Source organism: Danio aesculapii, chromosome 8, assembly GCF_903798145.1.
Source record: "Danio aesculapii chromosome 8, fDanAes4.1, whole genome shotgun sequence".
Classification (NCBI taxonomy): Eukaryota; Metazoa; Chordata; class Actinopteri; order Cypriniformes; family Danionidae; genus Danio; species Danio aesculapii.
In genome coordinates, this window is record NC_079442.1 from 1,393,614 (window position 1) to 1,416,217 (window position 22,604).

Sequence of the window (22,604 nt, forward strand, 5' to 3'; positions counted from 1 at the left end):
TGACATGCTGTGTTTCTGTAGCGCGATTTCTGACAGACTGCCGTTTATTGTGAGTAGTTGCTAAATGCTAACGTAAATGTCAATAAAACCACCCTGCTGAAAAATCCAGCTTAAACCAGCCTAGGCTGGTTGGCTGGTTTTAGCTGGTTGACCAGGCTGGTTTTAGAGGGGTTTTGGCCATTTCCAGGCTGGTTTCCAGCCATTTCCAGCCTGGTCTTAGCTGGTCAGGCTGGAAAATGACCAGCTAAATCCAGTAAAACCAGCTTGACCAGCCTGGTTTAAGCTGGACATAGCTGGTTTTGGCTGGGCTTCCAGCCTGGCAAGGTGGTCAAGCTGGTTTTAGCTGGTCATTTTCCAGCCTGACCAGCTAAGACCGGCCAAAACCCCTCTAAAACCAGCCTGGTCAACCAGTTAAAACCAGCCAACCAGCCTAGGCTGGTTTAAGCTGGTTTTTTCAGTAGGGCAAAGGATCAAATTATGTCAGATCCACAACAAAATCTGAAACATCACCTCCAGTGAGGTATGAGGACATATTCACAACTCAATTTCTTTGTAATCAAATTAGTTTTTTGTAAATGGATCAAATGTGTGTTGTGGAACGTGCAATACTGCAATGGGTTAGCTAGCTAGCAAGGTCAGCTGTGAACCTTTAAGTTTTACCATAACAACATGACTGTTAGACTAGTAATATAATGTTGATTAGTCACGTGTTAATGACATTTGCAGTTTTAATGGCAATAGTACTTTTGAATAGATATGAGCACAGGGAACAGTGTATTAGCGAGCAGCACCATGTTCTATGGTAAGTGAAAGAGGAAAAGGACTGAACTAGGTCTTCCTGCTGATGAAAGTGAGGATGAGATGAGTTTCAGTGGCCAAAGACTGGACATTTGATAGAGACAGTTGAGGTAAGTTAGCTCAGATACATATAAGACAAAACCTCACACCCTGGATGCCCTTAGGGTGAGTTGATTAACAGGAAATGTCAACACAATCTCATGGCGATTCGTAACTTGGATTTAGTGGCGGGACTGGGTGCGACGTCTCCGTTTTAAAAATCGTACGACTGAACTCTTAACGTGAAATTTACTGACAAAACGTAAAATGGTTACGTTTCCTCATGAGATCAGGCTGGAAATGTTCATTATTAAGTGAACTTTATCTTTAACACAAGGTGTAAAGGAGGCCTGAATACTTGATCTGTTTCTGTTGTGCTGCTAATCCACTATACGTTTACATTCAGCTGGACATTATTCATACTGTATTATCATATTGCTCATGTCCACAGTATAGCTCCCGTTCACTTTACCACTTCACTTTGCCTTTAAAAATGTGCAATTAGCCGCAACCCTTTTTGTTTTTCACCCCCCCCCCCCTCCTCTTTATTATTTATTCTGATTATGATTAAGATGGGTTCTTTATTTATCATTATTTTATGATAAAATCATTTTATTTTGTTTAATATTTTATTTATTTGATTATTTTCTCTTCTCTTGTTCTTGTTGTAAAAGTTGTCATCATTTCATCTACATACAGTTGACCTCAGAATTATTAGCCCACCTAAATTATTAGCCCCCCTGAATACTTTCCCCCAATTTTTGCTTAAGGGGGCTAATAATACTGACCTTAAAATGGTTGTAAATAATGTAAGTGACATTTAAAGGCTTAACTAGGGTAATTAGGGTAAAGTTAGGGTAATTAGGCAAGTCATTGTATAACAGTGGTTTATTCTGGAGACAATCCAAAACTAATATTGCTGAAGGGGGCTAATAATATTGACCTTAACATGGCTTTAATAAAATTAAGAACTGCTTTTATTCTAGCCAAAATAAAACAAATAAGACTTTCTCCAGAAGAAAAAATTGAGGAAATACTGTGAGAAATTCCTGAATCTGTTCAACATCATCTGGGAAATATCTGAAAATAAAATAAATACAAAATAAAGTAAAAAAGTAAAATATCTTGTAGATTTCATGAATATTTTACTAAAGTCAAACTCTGAGAGAGCGAGCGAGCGAGCGTGCACACACACACACACACTCACTAAAGGAATAAGAGAAATGACATCAGGATATTTCATTATAAAACAGTCGTGTCCAATAATCTGCCTGGATGTTCTCCATGTTTATCAGACATCTTCACTTCTTGAAGCGATCCAGCGCTGATTTCTTCTCCAGCTCCTTCCTCTTGTTGCTCTTCTCTTTCTGTTCTTTCTGTCGTTTCACCTTGTCCTCAACAGTCTGTCGTATTTCATCCTGCAGAATCACAATAGAGGAAATTACGTCGACTGAAAAATCTAAATCTACATTAGTTTTCCTTCTCAAATATTTCTCAAATGATGTTAAACAGATTCAGGAATTTCTCACAGTATTTCCTCTAATATTTTTCCTTCTGGAGAAAGTCTTATTTGTTTTATTTCGGCTAGAATAAAAGCAGTTCTTAATGTTTTTAAAGCCATTTTAAGCTCAATATTATTCGCTCCCTTAAGCAATATTAGTTTTGAAAACTGACATACCCTCTGATCTTCATGGGCGACTTTCCTCTTTCTCTTCTCTACAGCGCCTGCAGAGCTTCGTCCTTTCTTCCTCATCCGCGGCTTAAATTTCTGTTTGGCCAAAGGATCAAATCCCTGAAACAAACAGACAAGATACAAAGTCAAAACTAATGTCTTTTTTTAATGTTTATTGTTAACACTCATTTGAGTACAATCACACAATATTTCAACATGTGTCCTAATATAATTCCTTCCAGAATAATCTCAGATGACCACATTCATTATATATTATAGGTATCACACAGAAAACATTGGGAATATATATATAAACATACATGTATACACACATTAGCATATATTTATCTATCAGTTTACAAAACTAATGTTCAGAATAACATTAGCCCCTTTCACACAGTGATACCGGTAAATATATGGAAAATATACAGCACGACTTTACCGGTAAATTAAAAAAGCGCTGTTCACACAGGCGAGGACGTTACGGAATATTTCCGGAAAAGACCATTCACACATCCTAAAACACCGGTAAATTCTGACATCATTAACCAGAAATGAGCTCTAAACGGCTGGGCCTGTACTTGTAAACATCTGACTACATTGCAAACTCTGTGGATTACAGTATAGTGAACAACTTGGATGAAATCATATAGAGCAACACTTTCGCATGTCCAGATGTAGATGATATGTGTGTGTGCTGGCGCTTACCGGCTGCTTCACGGACACACGCGACTCGTCAAGCAACTGAAGGAAGCAGAGCTTCAAGGTAAACAAAACACGGCTTATCATACGCATCCTATCGATAATTATTTACACTGTTGGCATTAAGAGGAACATATAAAAACGTTCTCCGACTAACTTCTAGCAGTTAAATGTGTCTGGGAAAATATTCAAAGGCTTTTATGTCCATAAACCGTGCGGACGTGAATGCGTCTGAGTGTTCTGATTGGCTAGATGTCTCACGACAAGCACGTTCTAGACGAGCACGCGCTCTTTCCGGCAATCTTCCTTCTGCGTTCACACCGCAGCATTCCGGTAAATTACCGGTAATGTTACAACTTCTCTTTTTTCACGAATTTACCGATATTTCCAAAAAGGGCCTGTTCAGACCTTTCCAGAAAATTGCCGGTAGTTTTCCGGAAAGGTCTGTATGTGTGAAAGGGGCTACTGATTCAAATGTTAACATCATAATTTTGAGTAAATTCTCGATACACAGCATGAGAAGGTAATATGGCACCAAAAGAAGAGAATTTTTCTACTAAATAGGAATTGTTTAAGGGGGTGACAAATTTAAATAGCTTTTTTTTTTAAGTCGTGCATGAAATCTGCCAAAACTCAAATGGCAGAATCCATTTTGCATTTGAATTTCCGACATCTACATGGTAACCTGTCAATCAAACAACAGGGGTGTGGCTACGTTATTGGGTGTGTTTGTATTGGGACGTGCGATTTTGTGTAGTGTTTTGAACAATGGAGGTAATCAGAGAAATTGAGGATATTTTAAGCTGATGACCGTTCATTTCAGATTTCCTTTTACGTTTTGGACAGATTAAATGAGTTTGTGGCCTTGATGAACAGCATCATCTTACGCAATCAAACTACAAATCTTGCGTAGTTGCCTTGTCACCATACATATATCAAAATCAACATACTCAAGCAGCTCAACTGGATGAACCAATTTTTCCTTACAGATATGAAAATGGATTTGATAAACGAGTTATTAATTGATAATATCGTTAACTGCAGCAATCACACTCATCAGTTTGATTAAATCACAATTAGATGGTATTAATTGCGACAGGGCGACTCACCATTACTTCAACCCGTTCCTTGTGTCTCTGCTCAAAGCTGGCCTGGTCCACTTTACTCAGCAGTCCTGGATCCAGACCGATCAGCTCGGGCTGCACTTTCTCCAGCAGAGCCTTGACCTCCCACTCCTGCCTCTGTTTAGCGCTGCGGTACGGGTTTGTATCAAGAGCGTCGAAATTGGGTTCTCCTGCACCTGGAGAGACAAATAATAAAGCACATTTAATAAAAATACTAGTAAATCAACACATTTCTGAGACATTCAGCCCTGAGTTATACTAAACAAAGACTGAATAATCGTTTCTCTTACTGATTTTGATTGTGATGCTCATTTTGTGGTGTTTGTTAGTACAGTGTTTCTCAACTGGTGGTTCGAGACCCATTTTCAGTGGGTCGCGGAGTGTGTGGTCAAAAAAAACAACAAAATTTTAATTTTTAACTTATTTTGCTTATACCAGACTTTTATTTTGAAATGCGCGTGCAACAACCACACCGTTTGACATGTGAAATTTAATTTAATTATAGCAACAAATACGTCGAAGTGCAAGTACGACCCCGAATATGTAAAGTATGGATTTACATATACTGATGACAAAAAAAGGCTTAAAACCTTCTAAATTACAACGACATTTAGAAACCAAACATCCCGGTTGAAGGATGAACCTGTGGACTATTTGTCAAGAGCTGAGGGCATCACAAAAGTGCACACATTTTGTTAGATGACAGCAATAAAATATTGTTTATTTGTAAGTCTCTGTGATTTTCCTGTCACGACTTGTGTATGTTAACTAATAAATACTAATTAATTATAGTTCCTAAAATTATATTATAGTTCCTAAAAATATATTATAGTTCCTAAAATTATATTATAGTTCCAAAAATTATATTATAGTTCCTAAAATTATATTATAGTTCCTAAAAATATATTATAGTTCCAAAAATTATATTATAGTTCCTAAAATTATATTATAGTTCCTAAAATTATATTATAGTTCCTAAAATTATATTATAGTTCCTAAAAATATATTATAGTTCCTAAAAATATATTATAGTTCCAAAAATTATATTATAGTTCCTAAAATTATATTATAGTTCCTAAAATTATATTATAGTTCCTAAAATTATATTATAGTTCCAAAAATTATATTATAGTTCCTAAAATTATATTATAGTTCCTAAAAATATATTATAGTTCCTAAAAATATATTATAGTTCCAAAAATTATATTATAGTTCCTAAAATTATATTATAGTTCCTAAAATTATATTATAGTTCCTAAAATTATATTATAGTTCCTAAAAATATATTATAGTTCCAAAAATTATATTATAGTTCCAAAAATTATATTATAGTTCCTAAAATTATATTATAGTTCCTAAAATTATATTATAGTTCCTAAAATTATATTATAGTTCCTAAAATTATATTATAGTTCCTAAAATTATATTATAGTTCCTAAAATTATATTATAGTTCCAAAAATTATATTATAGTTCCTAAAATTATATTATAGTTCCAAAAATTATATTATAGTTCCTAAAATTATATTATAGTTCCAAAAATTATATTATAGTTCCTAAAAATATATTATAGTTCCTAAAAATATATTATAGTTCCTAAAATTATATTATAGTTCCTAAAATTATATTATAGTTCCAAAAATTATATTATAGTTCCTAAAATTATATTATAGTTCCTAAAATTATATTATAGTTCCAAAAATTATATTATAGTTCCAAAAATTATATTATAGTTCCAAAAATTATATTATAGTTCCTAAAATTATATTATAGTTCCTAAAATTATATTATAGTTCCTAAAATTATATTATAGTTCCAAAAATTATATTATAGTTCCAAAAATTATATTATAGTTCCTAAAATTATATTATAGTTCCTAAAATTATATTATAGTTCCTAAAATTATATTATAGTTCCAAAAATTATATTATAGTTCCTAAAATTATATTATAGTTCCAAAAATTATATTATAGTTCCAAAAATTATATTATAGTTCCTAAAAATATATTATAGTTCCTAAAAATATATTATAGTTCCAAAAATTATATTATAGTTCCAAAAATTATATTATAGTTCCAAAAATTATATTATAGTTCCCAAAAATATATTATAGTTCCTAAAATTATATTATAGTTCCTAAAATTATATTATAGTTCCAAAAATTATATTATAGTTCCTAAAATTATATTATAGTTCCTAAAATTATATTATAGTTCCTAAAATTATATTATAGTTCCTAAAATATATTATAGTTCCTAAAAATATATTATAGTTCCTAAAATTATATTATAGTTCCTAGAATTATATTATAGTTCCTAAAATTATATTATAGTTCCAAAAATTATATTATAGTTCCTAAAATTATATTATAGTTCCTAAAAATATATTATAGTTCCTAAAATTATATTATAGTTCCTAAAATTATATTATAGTTCCTAAAATTATATTATAGTTCCTAAAAATATATTATAGTTCCTAAAAATATATTATAGTTCCTAAAATTATATTATAGTTCCTAAAATTATATTATAGTTCCTAAAAATATATTATAGTTCCTAAAAATATATTATAGTTCCTAAAATTATATTATAGTTCCTAAAAATATATTATAGTTCCTAAAAATTATATTATAGTTCCAAAAATTATATTATAGTTCCTAAAATTATATTATAGTTCCTAAAAATATATTATAGTTCCTAAAATTATATTATAGTTCCTAAAAATATATTATAGTTCCTAAAATTATATTATAGTTCCTAAAAATATATTATAGTTCCTAAAATTATATTATAGTTCCTAAAATTATATTATAGTTCCTAAAAATATATTATAGTTCCTAAAAATTATATTATAGTTCCAAAAATTATATTATAGTTCCTAAAATTATATTATAGTTCCTAAAATTATATTATAGTTCCTAAAATTATATTATAGTTCCTAAAATTATATTATAGTTCCTAAAAATATATTATAGTTTCTAAAATTATATTATAGTTCCAAAAATTATATTATAGTTCCTAAAATTATATTATAGTTCCTAAAATTATATTATAGTTCCAAAAATTATATTATAGTTCCAAAAATTATATTATAGTTCCTAAAATTATATTATAGTTCCTAAAATTATATTATAGTTCCTAAAATTATATTATAGTTCCTAAAAATATATTATAGTTCCTAAAAATATATTATAGTTCCTAAAATTATATTATAGTTCCTAAAATTATATTATAGTTCCTAAAAATATATTATAGTTCCTAAAAATATATTATAGTTCCTAAAATTATATTATAGTTCCTAAAATTATATTATAGTTCCTAAAAATATATTATAGTTCCTAAAATTATATTATAGTTCCTAAAATTATATTATAGTTCCTAAAATTATATTATAGTTCCTAAAATTATATTATAGTTCCTAAAATTATATTATAGTTCCAAAAATTATATTATAGTTCCCTAAAATTATATTATAGTTCCTAAAAATATATTATAGTTCCTAAAATTATATTATAGTTCCTAAAATTATATTATAGTTCCTAAAATTATATTATAGTTCCTAAAATTATATTATAGTTCCTAAAATTATATTATAGTTCCAAAAATTATATTATAGTACCAAAAATTATATTATAGTTCCAAAAATTATATTATAGTTCCCTAAAATTATATTATAGTTCCTAAAATTATATTATAGTTCCTAAAAATTTGGGTCGCAGCTTGATGACCATGTAAAAATGTGGCCAAACCAGTTGAGAACCACTGTGTTAGAATGTACACTGCATATAGTGCATTTTTTTAATGCCAAGTTAGATAACATCCACATTTATGCACTAGACAAACATGTAAATTAGCCAAGCGGCAACCTCCCGCTCTCCCTCGGGAAGCCAATACGGAAGTAACTGAAACTGCAATTCATCAAAATTCCGCTAGTCCTGGCTCCATAATAGAGCAAAGTGCAATTGAGCCCACTGTTAGAATGGCCAACTTTACAGCAGAAAAAAAGGTGTTTACAGCCTGGTACAAAGAACGATTTTGGTTCATATAGCTATTATTACCATTCATAACAACTGTGAGGGGGTGAATTTTTTTATAACTCATCCGTTTACTTTATATTAGGTTATATTAAGTCTGCATAATTAAGGGCGTGGCCACTTGAGTGACAGCTAGGTCTCGCTGGTCGCAGTCACTTCACCTCAGCTGAATCCGGCAGATTAGCCACTGATCTCGGCATATTCATCGTATTTTTGTTCTGTTTTATTTGGCTTTATACAGTCAGCTGCCTTTTGGACTTATTTCTTACAATTATCAGATGATATGGGATGCTGTGTGCACTTAATTGTGCTCACAAACCATTCACGTGGCCTCCGTTTCCCATGTGAATAAAGTTATATACTTATACACCATCTCTATAAATGTATTTGTTTGATTTAAGATCATTTATCATTAATATTTTTCTTTAGACCCGTAAAGCACTCCAGAATGTGACAGATTGATTAGCTGTAGGCTCTAGATCAGTCATCTGAAGCGTTATCATACAGTGTTATGCTGGAGTTCATCAATAGTCTTGCATTTACTAACACACACACTATATCTGAAGTGTTTGGATGTAATTCGCGTTTACCTCCTGTAGAAAAACGTCATAAGAACAATGTTTAGTGGCTCAATGTATTACTACAGTGTTTTTGAAAGTCTAAACACTTTATTGATATAGTGTACAGCCAAGCACATGTGGTCAGAACACAAACGAGTCGCAGGTAATAGAGTATCAAGCGTTTCTCCCAAAGTAAAGTCTGTCTGCCAGGTCTAAGCAAGCTCCGCCCACTCTCCGCCTCTTTGCCCTTGTTTGGTATCCCGCCGTGGGTGCGATGACGCGCGAACAAAATGGTGACGGTTGGCCGCGCCTACTTGTGGCTTCTTTTGCGCTCTTCAGAAACCTATGGGTGACGTCACGGATACTCCGTCCATATATTTTACAGTCTATGGAATTAGCTCATCATTTAATTTAATCGCCTTCTTTTGCAATATGCAATACTATATATTATATAATACTCTACATTTAACCTTCAGCAAAGTTTTTATCACAAATATATTACATAATCACAAACCCTTCCTTTATAAACCCAAAAAATGAACAGTCACTTGTTTGGCCACAGAGAGTGTGTGTGATCGGTTGAAGCGCCCTTTGCAGCAAAAACACAAGAGGAAATCTGATGCAATGTGAGCAGATCTAAATTTAAAGAGCCCCTATTATTGAAAATGAAGAGAAGGAAAACATCTAGCTGAGGGTAAATCTGAAAGCACACCATGTTTAAAACTACTGATTCTCAAAGAAAGAGTCGACTCAGATTCGTTCATATGAATAGTCTTGATTTTACATCTTCAGCCATTTAGTGTTCAGTCATTTTCACGGATTTTTAGCAGTAATAATAGTCACAGGTGTTTGACTGAGCTGGCTCTTGTTTTCATTTCTAAAAGGTTTAACTGGAGTATAATTGAGTTAAGTCTACTTTCTGAGGAAGTTTGTTATGCAGACACACTGACACGAAACTAGAACCATGCATCAGGAAAACAGTTACCGCGAGCACTAGCATGCACGCACCCACATCTCACTTCTTGTTTAGTGGACGTCCTGTTTGTGGGTGGATCTATAAATGCAACACATTTCTACTTGAAGTCTGCATGCACTCAAAGTTTGCAATGTTTACTGAAAATAGTAGAGCGGCACGCAATTGGAAAAATCTGACACTGCCATGTTTTGTTGATCATCTCACCAGATTGACTTGAACAGCTTGAATTCATTCGTTTAGATTGATTGAGATGATCTGATGCATTACATCTGCATCAAATATAATCAATTACAAGTATAAATACGGGCGACAGTATGGTGGCTCAGTGGTTAGCGCTGTCGCCTCACAGAAAGAAGGTCACTGGTTTGAGTCTGGGTTGGGTCAGTTGGCATTTCTGTGTGGAGTTTGCATGTTCTCCCCGTGTTGGTGTGGGTTTCCTCCAGGTGCTCCGGTTTCCCCCACAGTCCAAACACATGCGCTATAGGTGAATTGATCAACTAAATTGGCCATAGTGTATGAGTGTGAGTGTATGGGTGTTTCCCAGTACTGGATTGTGGCCGGAAGGGCATCGCTGTATAAAACAGATGCTGGAATAGTTGGTGGTTCATTCCACTGTGGCGACGCCTGATGAATAAAGGGACTAAGCCGAAGGATTAATGAATGAATGAATGAAGTATAAATCAATAATATTGTATTATATATATGTATATGTATATGTATATATATATATATAATGCAGTACACACATTTGGGACAAGAGCTAATCTGGCCATCAACTATGAGACTCTGCCCATGTCAGACTCTGCTGGGAAAGAGTGAAGAGAGTTCCCACATATCAAATATCAAATTCCCAGAACTTTCCCGGACTTTCACTGCCTAAAATTTCCACGACTTATAATGAGCTGAAAAACAGGCCGCTGTTGTGCTGAGCGCTGCGCAGACAAACCCAGCAACAGGGAGGGTTTAAAATACAATACTGAAGCGTTAATCAAATATTTACACGTTTTAGTACAAAACTAAGCTGGTTAGGGCGTGATTAACATGGAAAAAGCATCTTATTGTGTGCGGTCACACTGCCTAAACCAAAGCTGGACTGCACGTTAGATTGAATTTAATTGAATTTAATCTTTTCAATCAGCTTATATCATCAACACAGCATTGACCTCAGATTATTTTGCTGACCCCATTGGCAGATTATTTTAAGAAAAACCTCACTTAATTTTGAATATGTTTTGCTCGTCTAGAAAATGCTTCCTGATTTAACATGTTCAAGTGAAATTAATCATTTGTTAAACTAAAACAGGGAAGTGAGCTTTTAGTCATGCCGCCCCTCATCCTGGAATATCCCTCAGTCTGAACTGAAACTGTCTGAGCTCATCCTGATTAAATCAATTCGCTCTATTCTTTATAACAAACAACAAGAGTCCATTTCTCAATGTGTGTGTTTTAAACATATTGTAATGTGGTATAGCTGAATAACTAAACTGTGTTTTTATTATATTATATTTTATAATATATTATATTACTATTATTATTTAAATTAAAAACACCTCTTGCCCAGGCCACCCTTGTAAATGAGATCTTGACATAATAATAATAATAATTTTTATATATTTGGTCTAGAAACAAGACAAAAAATCTTGTAAAAAAGTAAGAAAAGCATTTTTCAGCAGTGATAATGGTACAGAAATATAGACCAACAATAACAACAGGCAAAACACATGAAAAAAACGCACAAAAAAGTGAAAAGTACCATTTAAAAACAACAAATATTTCCCAAATGATGTTGAACAGATTCAGGAATTTCTCACAGTATTTCCTATAATATTTTTTCTTCTGGAGAAAGTCTTACTTGTTTTATTTCTTCTAGAATAAAAGCAGTTTTTAATAGTTTTAAAGCCATTTTAAGGTCAATATTATTAGCCCCCTTAAGCAATATTAGTTTTGGATTGTCTCCAGAACAAACCACTGTTATACAATGACTTTCCTAATTACCCTAACTTTACCCTAATTACCCTAGTTAAGCCTTTAAATGTCACTTTAAGCTGAATACTAGTGTCTTGAAGAATATCTAGTCTAATATTATTTACTGTCATCATGACAAAGTGAAAAGAAATCAGTTATTAGAGATGAGTTATCAGTTTTTCCTCCGTGGCTTTGGTGCATTTCTCAAAACTATTAGTACAAACTGCAAAACCTAGCTGATAACCTGCAAAAGCGTGTCTCTTGCTCAAAATGGAGAGCTCATTCCTCAACAGCAAGTATTGATGTCAATAGAGTCAGTGTCATCAAGATGAAAAGTCCTGACTCCACTGTTTATGAACAGGAGTCAGATGGCTCTGTCATGTGTTCATTATGATGTTAATTATTTCCAATGCAAAACAGTCAGATTATGGTGACTCTTCCTGTAAATCCTCAAGACAGCACTATATACTATTAGCACAGCCATTTGAAAACTCCAGTAAAGTTAGACATCACTGCATGTAGTGAGGTATCCGAGTACAAGACACTGAATATGCTTCACATGTTTACTACAGATGCAATTCTTTACAATTCTAATTGATTCACAGCATTGTGCAGAAGAATAAACACACCCTTATTTACAATAAGATAAACTTCCTCTGGGTAGAGCCGTGCACAACTGTGAACAATACTGCAGTACATATTGGAACCGAGCCTACACACACAGGTCTGTAAATCATTCATCAAACTGTTCAATTTAGAAGACATATTGAGATAAAAAAAGATTTAGACATAAGCTAATGATGATGTTATAAACAGCAGAGAGCTGTCTGAAAGCAGTTGATGCATGTCCAAAAGCATTCGCAGTATGTTGGAAGGAATGAGAAACTGCTACTGTGATGTGCACAAATGATTCATAGTTTTGAGAAATGCTTTAACTGTTGTGCAAATGTAAACAGTGTTGTGAGAAATACACCAAAGCCACTGAGAAACTACAACTGTGAAAACTACTATGCTTAGAAATGTGTTGAAAAATTGTTCTCTTGGGGAAAAATATACAGGAGGGCTTAATGATTCAACTGTATATAAAAAGACCTGTGGGAAACCCTGAGTGAGCTGTGTGTGAACATTGATGCATTTATTTATTGGTTTACCTGGTACGATCATACTAGTGAAGCCCTGACCGTGGCCAATTCCAAGAACGTCCTCAAAGGGGCAGTACGCCACCCCGCAGACCTGTCCTCGGAGACGGTGCGCCATGTAGGGTTTGGACACAGGACTGCTTCCCCACACGTTCTGATACACCTAAGGATTTAAACCAGCCAACATTAACCACACTGTATTGCTCTCGTGGATAATAAAATGACACTAAAACCTAATGAGTCTTAATGAGTGATTCACTGAATCATTCGCTCGCCGGCCACTTTATTAGGTACGCCTGTCCAACTGCTCGTTAACGCAAATTTTCAATCAGCCAATCACATGGCAGCAACTCAATGCATTTAGGCATGTAGAGACATCAAGACGATCGGCTGCAGTTCAAAGCGAGCATCAGAATGAGGAAGGAAGCCAATAGCCAATATTATGATTAACATTATTTTAGAGGATAATTATCACACGGTGGCTCAGTGGTGTCACACTATGGCCTCATAGCAAGAAGGTCACTGGTTCGAGCCCATGCTGGGTCAGTTGCATGTTCTCCCTGTGTTGCCGTGAGTTTCCTACGGGTGCTCCGGTTTCCCTCACAGTCCAAACACATGTGCTATAGGAGAAATGAATAAGCAAAACTGGCCATAGTGTATGAGTGTGTGAACGAGTGTGTATGGGTGTTTGCCAGTACTGGGTTGCAGCTGGAAGCATCCGCTGCGTAAAAGTGTATGCTGGAATAGTTGGCAGTTCATTCCGCTGTGGTGACCCCCTAATAAATAAAGGGACTAAGCCGAAGGGAAATGAATGAATGAATGATCACACATCAAATGAACCCAGATAGTGTTCGTCGTGTACGTGCCCTACCTGTACAACATCTCCAGTAGCGGCGCTCAGCAGTCCTCTCTGACTGAGAGACAGACACGAGGCTCCAGCTGGCAGGAAACTGGAGTGAAAGGGTTTGAAAGCTCTGATGTCATACACTTTCAACTTCCTGTCCAGACCCGACGTCACCATATACCTGCAATAAACAAACACAACCCACAACCTTTCATGGAGCCATTTCACAAGACTGTTATGACGCGTTTAACACTCATCAGCATCTTAAATCCTCGAAAGTTTTTAATAGTTTGATTTTTAAACAAGCGTATGATCATTTATATGTGTTTATGTAAATATTATATCATCTTTGCATCAAATTACAAAAGCCGAATTCCCGCTTGAGTGAGGTGTGTGTAATGCAGTGTAAATGGGAGCAGGACAGTAAATCTGACATAATTCTCTCTTCTGGCTGCCGTTATCAGTGTGAGGAGAAACATTTCTTTTAAGTAGCAGCGAAGATAGAAAAACTACAGTTTCTTTTATGAATTCAAATGCTGTTGACTAAATCTACTGTGGTTGTGATAATAAATGTAATGTCGCATTTTTAAGTCTTTAGCTTTCTGTCATTGATTTTTAGCACTTACACTTTTTAATGCATTTATATTTTTACCTCAACCCAATGGTCAGATGTGGATTCTGCATAACTGGTATAAATAAATGACTTCTGTTATACTTGAAAGCAGCAATAAAAGTGTGATTAAGCGTTTCATTCCCTGAATCAGGTCCTGGACCTGACACATTTCTCAGAGGCTGCGTTTACACAAGATCTTTGATGGTCATTTCCAATCTTGTGACTGTATCCGATGTTTTGATGACCTGCTTACATCATCTTTGAAGTGACTCGCAGGCGATCCAATGTCTACGTGTACACTGCACACAGCAAAATGCGCAATGACATGGAAAAAAAGAGATCTGACAGTAGAAGAGCACTCTTTTCTTCCTTCCTGTATTTAATCTGTTCGCAGGGTTTCATTTTTTCTTTTCTTTTTGATGACAGAAAAGTTCTCATTTGGCCATCATCTTTTTAGGGTGCGTCATATCTGTAGTTTGCTTCATTTGGTCCGGACCACGGGCAATAAATGATACATTGTAGCATTTTCTGCCATTTTGGGTCGTTTTCACACCACACTCACTGCTTTGGTCCGAACCAGTTCGAAAAGAACCAAAATGCAGTCATGTGACAAAATCCACATCACTCATTGGCCAGATGTTGTTGAACATATTTCCTAAACTGCTTTTCGATTGGTCAGATTTAACGTGCGGGAAAATGCCAACGGAACTCTCGCAAGTAAATAAACCTGCAGACACAAAATGTCGCTTTTTACTACGGAGGTACGACTGCGCTGGCTGGTTCTCCCTGCTCATAGTATACTATATAGTTTATATACATCACTTTAGACAAACTATACATTTGGAAAATGAAGCGTGGCTGCGGCTGAAAAACAAAGTTTTAATGCATCACACGTCACTTCAGGAGGAGGCGTGAATTACTTTTGCTAAACTGTGACATGGTCATCTTGCGGAAATATTACCAACGGTCCATCAGATAATGGTTTTCCCTCGCTCTCTCTCTCTCTCTGTCTCTCTGTTGGTAAAGCGCTGTCAACAAATATTTTTCCGACACGCCCCATAATGCACAGCACATCGGCCTACGGCAGCTGGATTAGTCCTAAAGGCGCAGTACTTTTTGCGGTTGGGTCTGTTTCACTTCGGATCATATTCTGACCACATACGAACCTCTCCAGGGTTCGTTTGAAAGCGTACTGAGACCACCTCTTCAAGAAGGTCTCGGTAAGCTTTTTTGGTCCGCTTTTGGTGTGCACTCGAGTCAACTGCTGCATTCACACCTGCCCAAACGAACCGCACCAAGAGGGAAAACCAACTCTAGTGCGATTCAACCCAACTAAATAAGGCAGTTGTGAAAGCACCCTAAATGAGGCTTTAAAAGACTTTGAGGCTTTTATTTAGACCATTAGGGATTTTCATGTCATGTCCATGGTGTGATCTATGCATGCAATAGTTTTATATTAGTTTATATTACGCTCTCTCATTAACATCCCATTTGTGCTACATGAGAATATAAAAAGCTTTAGTTTTAGTCCTCGTGTGTGAGATTTAAGGTTTGGGACCCTGCTGAAGTCTGTTCTGGAATGACATCAGAGTTTACGTCACTCGCTATGGTTTTTAATGTGGCACGACTTGCATTTCCACATATGACCAAAGCTTGAATCTGATTGGAGCAAATCGGAATCCATGTGATCCTGCTTACTAGTACATGTGCCATATCCCATCTGTGCCAAATGGGAGACAAAAAGATTTTGGAATTGGGTCACTTGAACTACCCAGCATAAATGCAGCCAAAGTCAAATCTAAGCACTTTTCAAGCTAATGTCATTTATTTGCATGCTAAATGTGTCATCTTTCATCTAAAATATATATTAATTTAATTTGCATTTGAATGATTTTGTTTAAATAGTTCATAAGCATTACCTATTCACTAGGATAACTTATAAAAGCACCACAAATACATTATCAAACAGTTTCGAGCAAAATCTAAGCACAGTTCAAACATAGAAAACAGGAGATTAAAATTTCAAGCATGTTCCAGGATTTTCAGCACAAGTAATGCAGTGTTCAGTGATACTCACGTGCCGGTTTTGTCCACCGCTACAGAGTGAACAGCCCCTCGATGACACAGCATCTTCACAAGAGGCTCTTTCTGATTGGGCGACCACAGGCTGACGGTGCCGTTGGTGTGTCCCAGGTGGATGATGGCGTTATAGGGATTCTGCGTCATCACGTTCAGACGGCCCATTTTTGTGCAGATGGCTGCGATCTCTTTACCGATCGACACATCCAGGTATTGCAGAAAGCCTGTGGCACTCTGAAAGATCAAGCCACTGTTATTATGGTCGGATAGAAAAACTGAATTACAACTGAAGGCGGCTGCAGTTTTACATGCATTATTTTTGGTACAACAGTCTGGTATGAATTAGTGCTGGGTTGCCAGGTTTGTTTTCACAACTGAATTATCTCAATAGTCTTGCTGAAGTAGAGTAATTTCAAGGGAGCGCACTGCAACTGATGATCAACAGTCATGGCTTTGCAATCAAAAATGTCATTATAATACAACCCCAAATCAGAAAAGCTGTGACAGTATGGAAAATACAAATATAAAAGACAGCAGTGATTTCTAAATTTACTTTGATTTCACTGCAGACAATACAACAAAACAATTCAATCCAATTTTGGTTCTTTAAAAAGCGTGGGAACAGGAGATGTCAACAAGTGATTGTAAGTTTGATTTGGTACAAAAGCAGCATCCAATAAAGGTCTAGTCCTTTAGGAACAAAGATGGGCCGAGGATCGCCAGTTTGCCAACAAATAGCTGTCTGGTGCAGTCACAACAACCTGGAGCTCAACACGCTCAAAACAGTGGAGATGATAGTGGACTTCAGGAGAAACCCCTCTGCTCTCCCCCCACTGAGCATCATGGTGGACAGTGGAGTCATTCAGGTTCCTGGGCACCACCATCTCTCAGGACCTGAAGTGGGACACTCACATTGACTCCATTGTCAAAAAAGCTCAACAGAGGCTGTACTTTCTTGGTCAGCTGAGGAAGTTTAACCTCCCAAAGGAGCTGCTGAAACAGTTCTACACCTCCATCACTGAATCAGTCATCTGCACATCAATAACTGTCTGGTTTAGCTCAGCTACTAAATACGATCTCCAAAGACTACGTCGAATAGTTCGGACTGCTGAGCGAATCACTGGTACAACCCTTCTTACTCCCCAAGAACTGTACTTATCCAGAGCGAGCAGAAGGGCTGCCAAAATCACTCTGGACTCCTCACACCCAGCACACTGCCTCTTTGAACTTTTATCTTCTGGTCGACGCTACAGAGCACTGCGCAGCAGAACAGCCCGACACAGAAACAGTTTCTTCCCTCAGGCAATCCATCTCATGAACACTTGATGATAATAATTGCGGAACCAACATCACTACTGCTATACACTTTTATACACATATACACTTATTTAACAACACACTTACATGCCAATTTGCACATAACAGCTGCACATATAACGTTGTATATAGTAATAAACACGTACATACACTTGTCAATCTGTATATTTGCACTCACTACTTCTATTTTTAAAAAAATATATTTATGATCTGTTTTTTGTCTTGTCTCTGTAATCCTGTTGAACTGTAGAAGCTCTGTCACCAAAACAAATTCCTCGTATGTGTGAACATACCTGGCAATAAAGCTCTTTCTGATTCTGATTCTGAAATACATGAGAAAATTACTGAAATGGTTGAAAACGATGTTCCTCAAAGAAAGAGAGGAAGACATTTGGATATTTCACCTTACATAATTAGTGCATAACAAAATTGAATGATTCAAGGAATCTGCAGACATTTCAGTGTGCAAAAGACTGAACAGCTGAAAAGCTGAACAACTGTGATCTCAGGCGGCACTGCATCAAGAATCCTCATTCATCTATGAGCCAGATCACCACATGAGCTCAGGACTACAGCGGCAAACCTTTATCAAGTACCACAATACGGAGTTACATCCACAAATGCCAGTTAAAACAGTACTGTGTCAAAAGAAAGCCCTATGTTAACAGTGTCCAGAAGCACCGTCGACTTCTCTAGGCTTAGAGGCATCTGGGATGGACCATCCCACAGTGTAAATGTGTACTGCGGTCAGATGATGAATCAGTATTTCAGGTGTTTTTTTGGAGAAATGGACACTGTGTGCTCCGGACCAAAGAAGAAACCGATCAGCCAGACTGTTACCAGCAACAAGTCCAAAAGCCTGGGTGTGTCATGGTATGTGATTGTGTCAGTGCCAGTTCTGTGATGCACCATTAATGCTGAAAACACATCGAGATTTTGGAGCACAACATGCTGACTACTTCTCCAGGGACGTCCATGCATATTTTAACAAGACAACGCAAAACCACATTCTGCACACATTACAAAGTCCTGGCTACTGAGGAAGAGGGTACAATTAATAGACTGGCCTGCCTGCAGTCCCGACCTGTCTCCAATAGAGAATGTGTGGTGCATTTTGAAGCGCAAAATGCGATAAAGATCCTGTATTGTTGCCCACCTAAAGACTTGTTTGCAGGAAGAATGGGAGCAAACTACACCAGAAACACGTCAGCACTTGGTGTCTTCAGTCCCTAAACGTCTTTTAAATGCTGTGAAGAGGATTGGCAACATTACAAAGTGGTAAATGCTTTACTGATCCGTTTTAGAAATGTGTTGCGCCAAAATTGTATCGTGTTTATTTAGAAAATAACATTAAATAATGTTTGTTGTATTGTCTGCAATGAAATACAAGTCAAAGTAAATTTGGAAATCACTACTGTCTTTTTTATTTGCGTTTTCCATACTGTCCCAACTTTTCTGATTTGGGTTGTAGAAGTGAATGGGGCAAAAACAAAAACCAGCATAACAAAAGGGTAGCAAATTTGCTCAGTGTGAAAATGCGTGTGTGTTAGAGATGACGGGATGAGATGACAACATGCAAAATGAAATAAACAACCCACGGACACAACTCAAAAGTATTCCAGTTCCACTGGGAAATAGTCAACACTGCATCCCACTTTCTTCAGGCATTTAATAAAAGAAGAGGATGTTTTGGGGTCTTCTTGCTTCTACAAACTGATTGGAGGAATTTTTGCTTCACATTTGATCTGGCTAGCTGTTTTTTAAAAGGGGAGGAGCTTGAACATTGACATGTCCATGTCCATTGAGCCCTTACCAATGCTTCACTATGTTGGTTGCAATGCTCTTAATGCAATTCATTATCTCTTAATCCACCCTTAAGTTAAATTACTTAAAGACTTTCATGCAACCGGGCACAGGTCTTTAAACTAACCATTGCTTATAGATGTTTACCTGATTAAGCTGTATATTGATAACACTAAGCAAACAGATGCAGTGCACACAGTCACCCCTATATGCTGCAGAATGTGTAGATGTGTTTGTTGACGCACCGCTGTGGCGAGCAGGAAGTGGTAGGGCAGAAACTGCATCCGCAAGACGTCGTTGAACTTCTTTATGCAGTGAAGCTCCACACCTTTCGAGTCATAAATGTAGAGCCACTTCTTCTGCGCCACAGCAAACATGGCCTCTGTGTGAAGCCACCTGAGATGAGGAGAAAATGATACACAAGTCAGAATTATTGGCCCTCCAGTATATACATTTCTGTTTAGCAGTGAGAAGATTTCTTCAACACATTTCTAATCATAATAGTTTTATTAATTCATTTCTAATAACTGATTTCTTTTCACCATGATGACAGCACATAATATTAGACTAGATATTCTTCAAGACACTAGTATTCAGCTTAAAGTGACATTTAAAGGCTTAACTAGGGTAATTAGGGTAAAGTTAGGGTAATTAGGCAAGTCATTGTATAACAGTGGTTTGTTCAGGAGACAGTCCAAAACTAATATCACACCCCCTAGTTTTTGGCGATTTTTTTTATGATTTTTCCCGATAAAAATGACTGATGTGGAGATAATTCCCTGAAATTTGCGGACAATTTTGCTATTAAAATATATATATATTTATATATACACCTAAATATATACCATATTAGGTAGCCTATGTTAGGTGTGCAATCTCAATCACAAATCATAAAAATAAAGCTTCTTTATTTTGGTCTCGTCAAGACAAGATCTAAAACGGTAGGGATTAAGCCAAAGGAAGGCTGTATAATTTGTATGCACTAACTTACTTTATCTCTCTCCCAGATTTCGCTCTCTGTAGGATCTGACATGTAACTCAGTCAGAAAATGCATTAGGGCTTCCCCTACCATAATACACCTAAAACACGGATTAGCGTAAAACTCGTCGCAGGGAAGCGTTTTGGTTTCCTCTCGTTAACTGCAGGGAAAGAGTTAAATGAAATCACTTATCGGTTTTATGAACATCATAATACCAGCCATACGTGTAAAGCACTAATAAGGTCTTAATTCGGTCACGCTCAGCGGCTGTCATGCTTAAAACAGCCTTCATCATTGTAAGCTGCTTGCTGTTCTGTCTGTTCTTGTTCCATTGCTCCATGTTTTAGATGTTTGCTCACACTTTTTTGCAGTCTGAAGCGCGTCAAACACATAAAAACGGCCAATTTACGCCACAGGATGCCTAATCGCATCTTTGCGCTGACTAAAAAATAAAATCACTCGCGCTTCATCCGCGTCTGCTTACTGCACAGGCTGCAAAACACCCCCCAGCCCCCATGTAATGTAATGCCTGTCAGGGCGCAGGTGAGACGTCATCACATGCGCTGCGCATGCAACGTCTAGAAGTCATGTAAAACATTTAATTGCAAACTGAATTAAATATAATTTGATTATAAGGTTTGGAATTTGAGGTTTTATGAGATTATTTACATTTTTTGCGATTAATTTGCGTTTAAATAAGAATTTTTTCAGGATCGCAAATATTTGCGACTTTTTTGTTGATTTTGCGTTGGATTCAGCGATCGCGGCATCGCGAAAAACTAGGGTGTCTGAAATATTGCATAAGGGGGCTAATAATATTGACCATAAAAAAAATGTAAAACTGCTTTCATTCTAGCCGAAATAAAACAAATAAGACTTTCTCCAGAAGAACAAATATTAAATACAGTGAAAATGTTCTTTCTCCTTTAATGATTTCCAGCATGTCAGGTGAACAGAATAGTGACGCTCACTTGATGTCATTGACCGTTTCCATGACGTTCATTTCACTCATCAGGTGTTTGGACTGCCAGTCGATGCAGGCCACGTGACCTCTCCTCCCACCCAGCAACAGGTGCCTGTAAAGGACATAAATAGAGATAGTACAGTGTGTGTTAACAGTATACTGAAACATCAGTTAATGTTTTCTAAAGTAACTTAAAACAGAGATGTGGCTAGGGATGCAACGATTATAGATTTTAGTTGTACGATTACAGTCTGAGGAATAATCATGATTATTATTATTTATTTATTAAGGTTTCAATGCCATATAAGATTATATTCATGGCAAAACATATACTAAATATACAAGATATACTCATATAATCATGTCAGTTTCTTAACAAACATAGAATGTAAAAAAAACATACAAACAGCAACAACACTGAAAAGAGTCATCTACAATTTCTTAGTTTGATTTAAAGATAAATACTCTAAAATTGCTCCAGAAGGCACCTTTTCAAACATTTCACTTACAATATTTCCCGGATGAAAGCGTTCTCTAATATCATTTAAAAATACACATTCTATTAATATGTGTTTTATCTATCACGATTATTACGCAGTCATTCATTTTCACTCCTTTTATTTTCAAGTGTTATTTATTGCTGCTCAGTTAACGATTAATACAGCACAAAATAATAACAAAAAGTCTCTTTGGACTTAAAAAATATGTGAAAAAGCTTTGACTTTTAAACATAAGCAATAATTTTACACTCAAAATAAATGACAGAACAATGAATAAATAAATAAAAATAAGAATAAATTAAATCTAGTAAACCTAGCTACATATTAGCTAAGTATTTCCCTTTTAAAGAGATCAAATGTAGTGAAACACTGCTGAAGCTCTGTCTGGAAGGCACTGTTGATCAACTAGATTACACAATTGTTTAGTATTTTTATTTAATATTCTTTTCTCTTTGGAGCAGAAATGTGTATATTCCATACAAAGAATGAAGCTGACC

At 35.8% G+C, this 22,604-nt stretch overlaps 1 protein-coding gene across 1 annotated transcript in view; it reads right to left on the reverse strand.

The window, feature by feature from the left end:
* Positions 1 to 1,707: 1,707 nt before the first annotated feature.
* The window catches only part of wdr46 (WD repeat domain 46), a 28,797-nt gene continuing 7,900 nt past the window's right edge, over positions 1,708 to 22,604 (reverse strand). Inside the window, exons 7-14 of the mRNA XM_056464581.1 lie at positions 21,615 to 21,719; positions 19,909 to 20,059; positions 16,542 to 16,777; positions 13,879 to 14,032; positions 13,020 to 13,170; positions 4,321 to 4,511; positions 2,516 to 2,629; positions 1,708 to 2,255 (exon numbers count right to left, since the gene is read on the reverse strand). Of these exons, the coding sequence (XP_056320556.1) occupies positions 2,139 to 2,255; positions 2,516 to 2,629; positions 4,321 to 4,511; positions 13,020 to 13,170; positions 13,879 to 14,032; positions 16,542 to 16,777; positions 19,909 to 20,059; positions 21,615 to 21,719 (1,219 nt within the window). The 3' untranslated portion in view covers positions 1,708 to 2,138. The remainder of the gene's footprint in view (positions 2,256 to 2,515; positions 2,630 to 4,320; positions 4,512 to 13,019; positions 13,171 to 13,878; positions 14,033 to 16,541; positions 16,778 to 19,908; positions 20,060 to 21,614; positions 21,720 to 22,604) is intronic.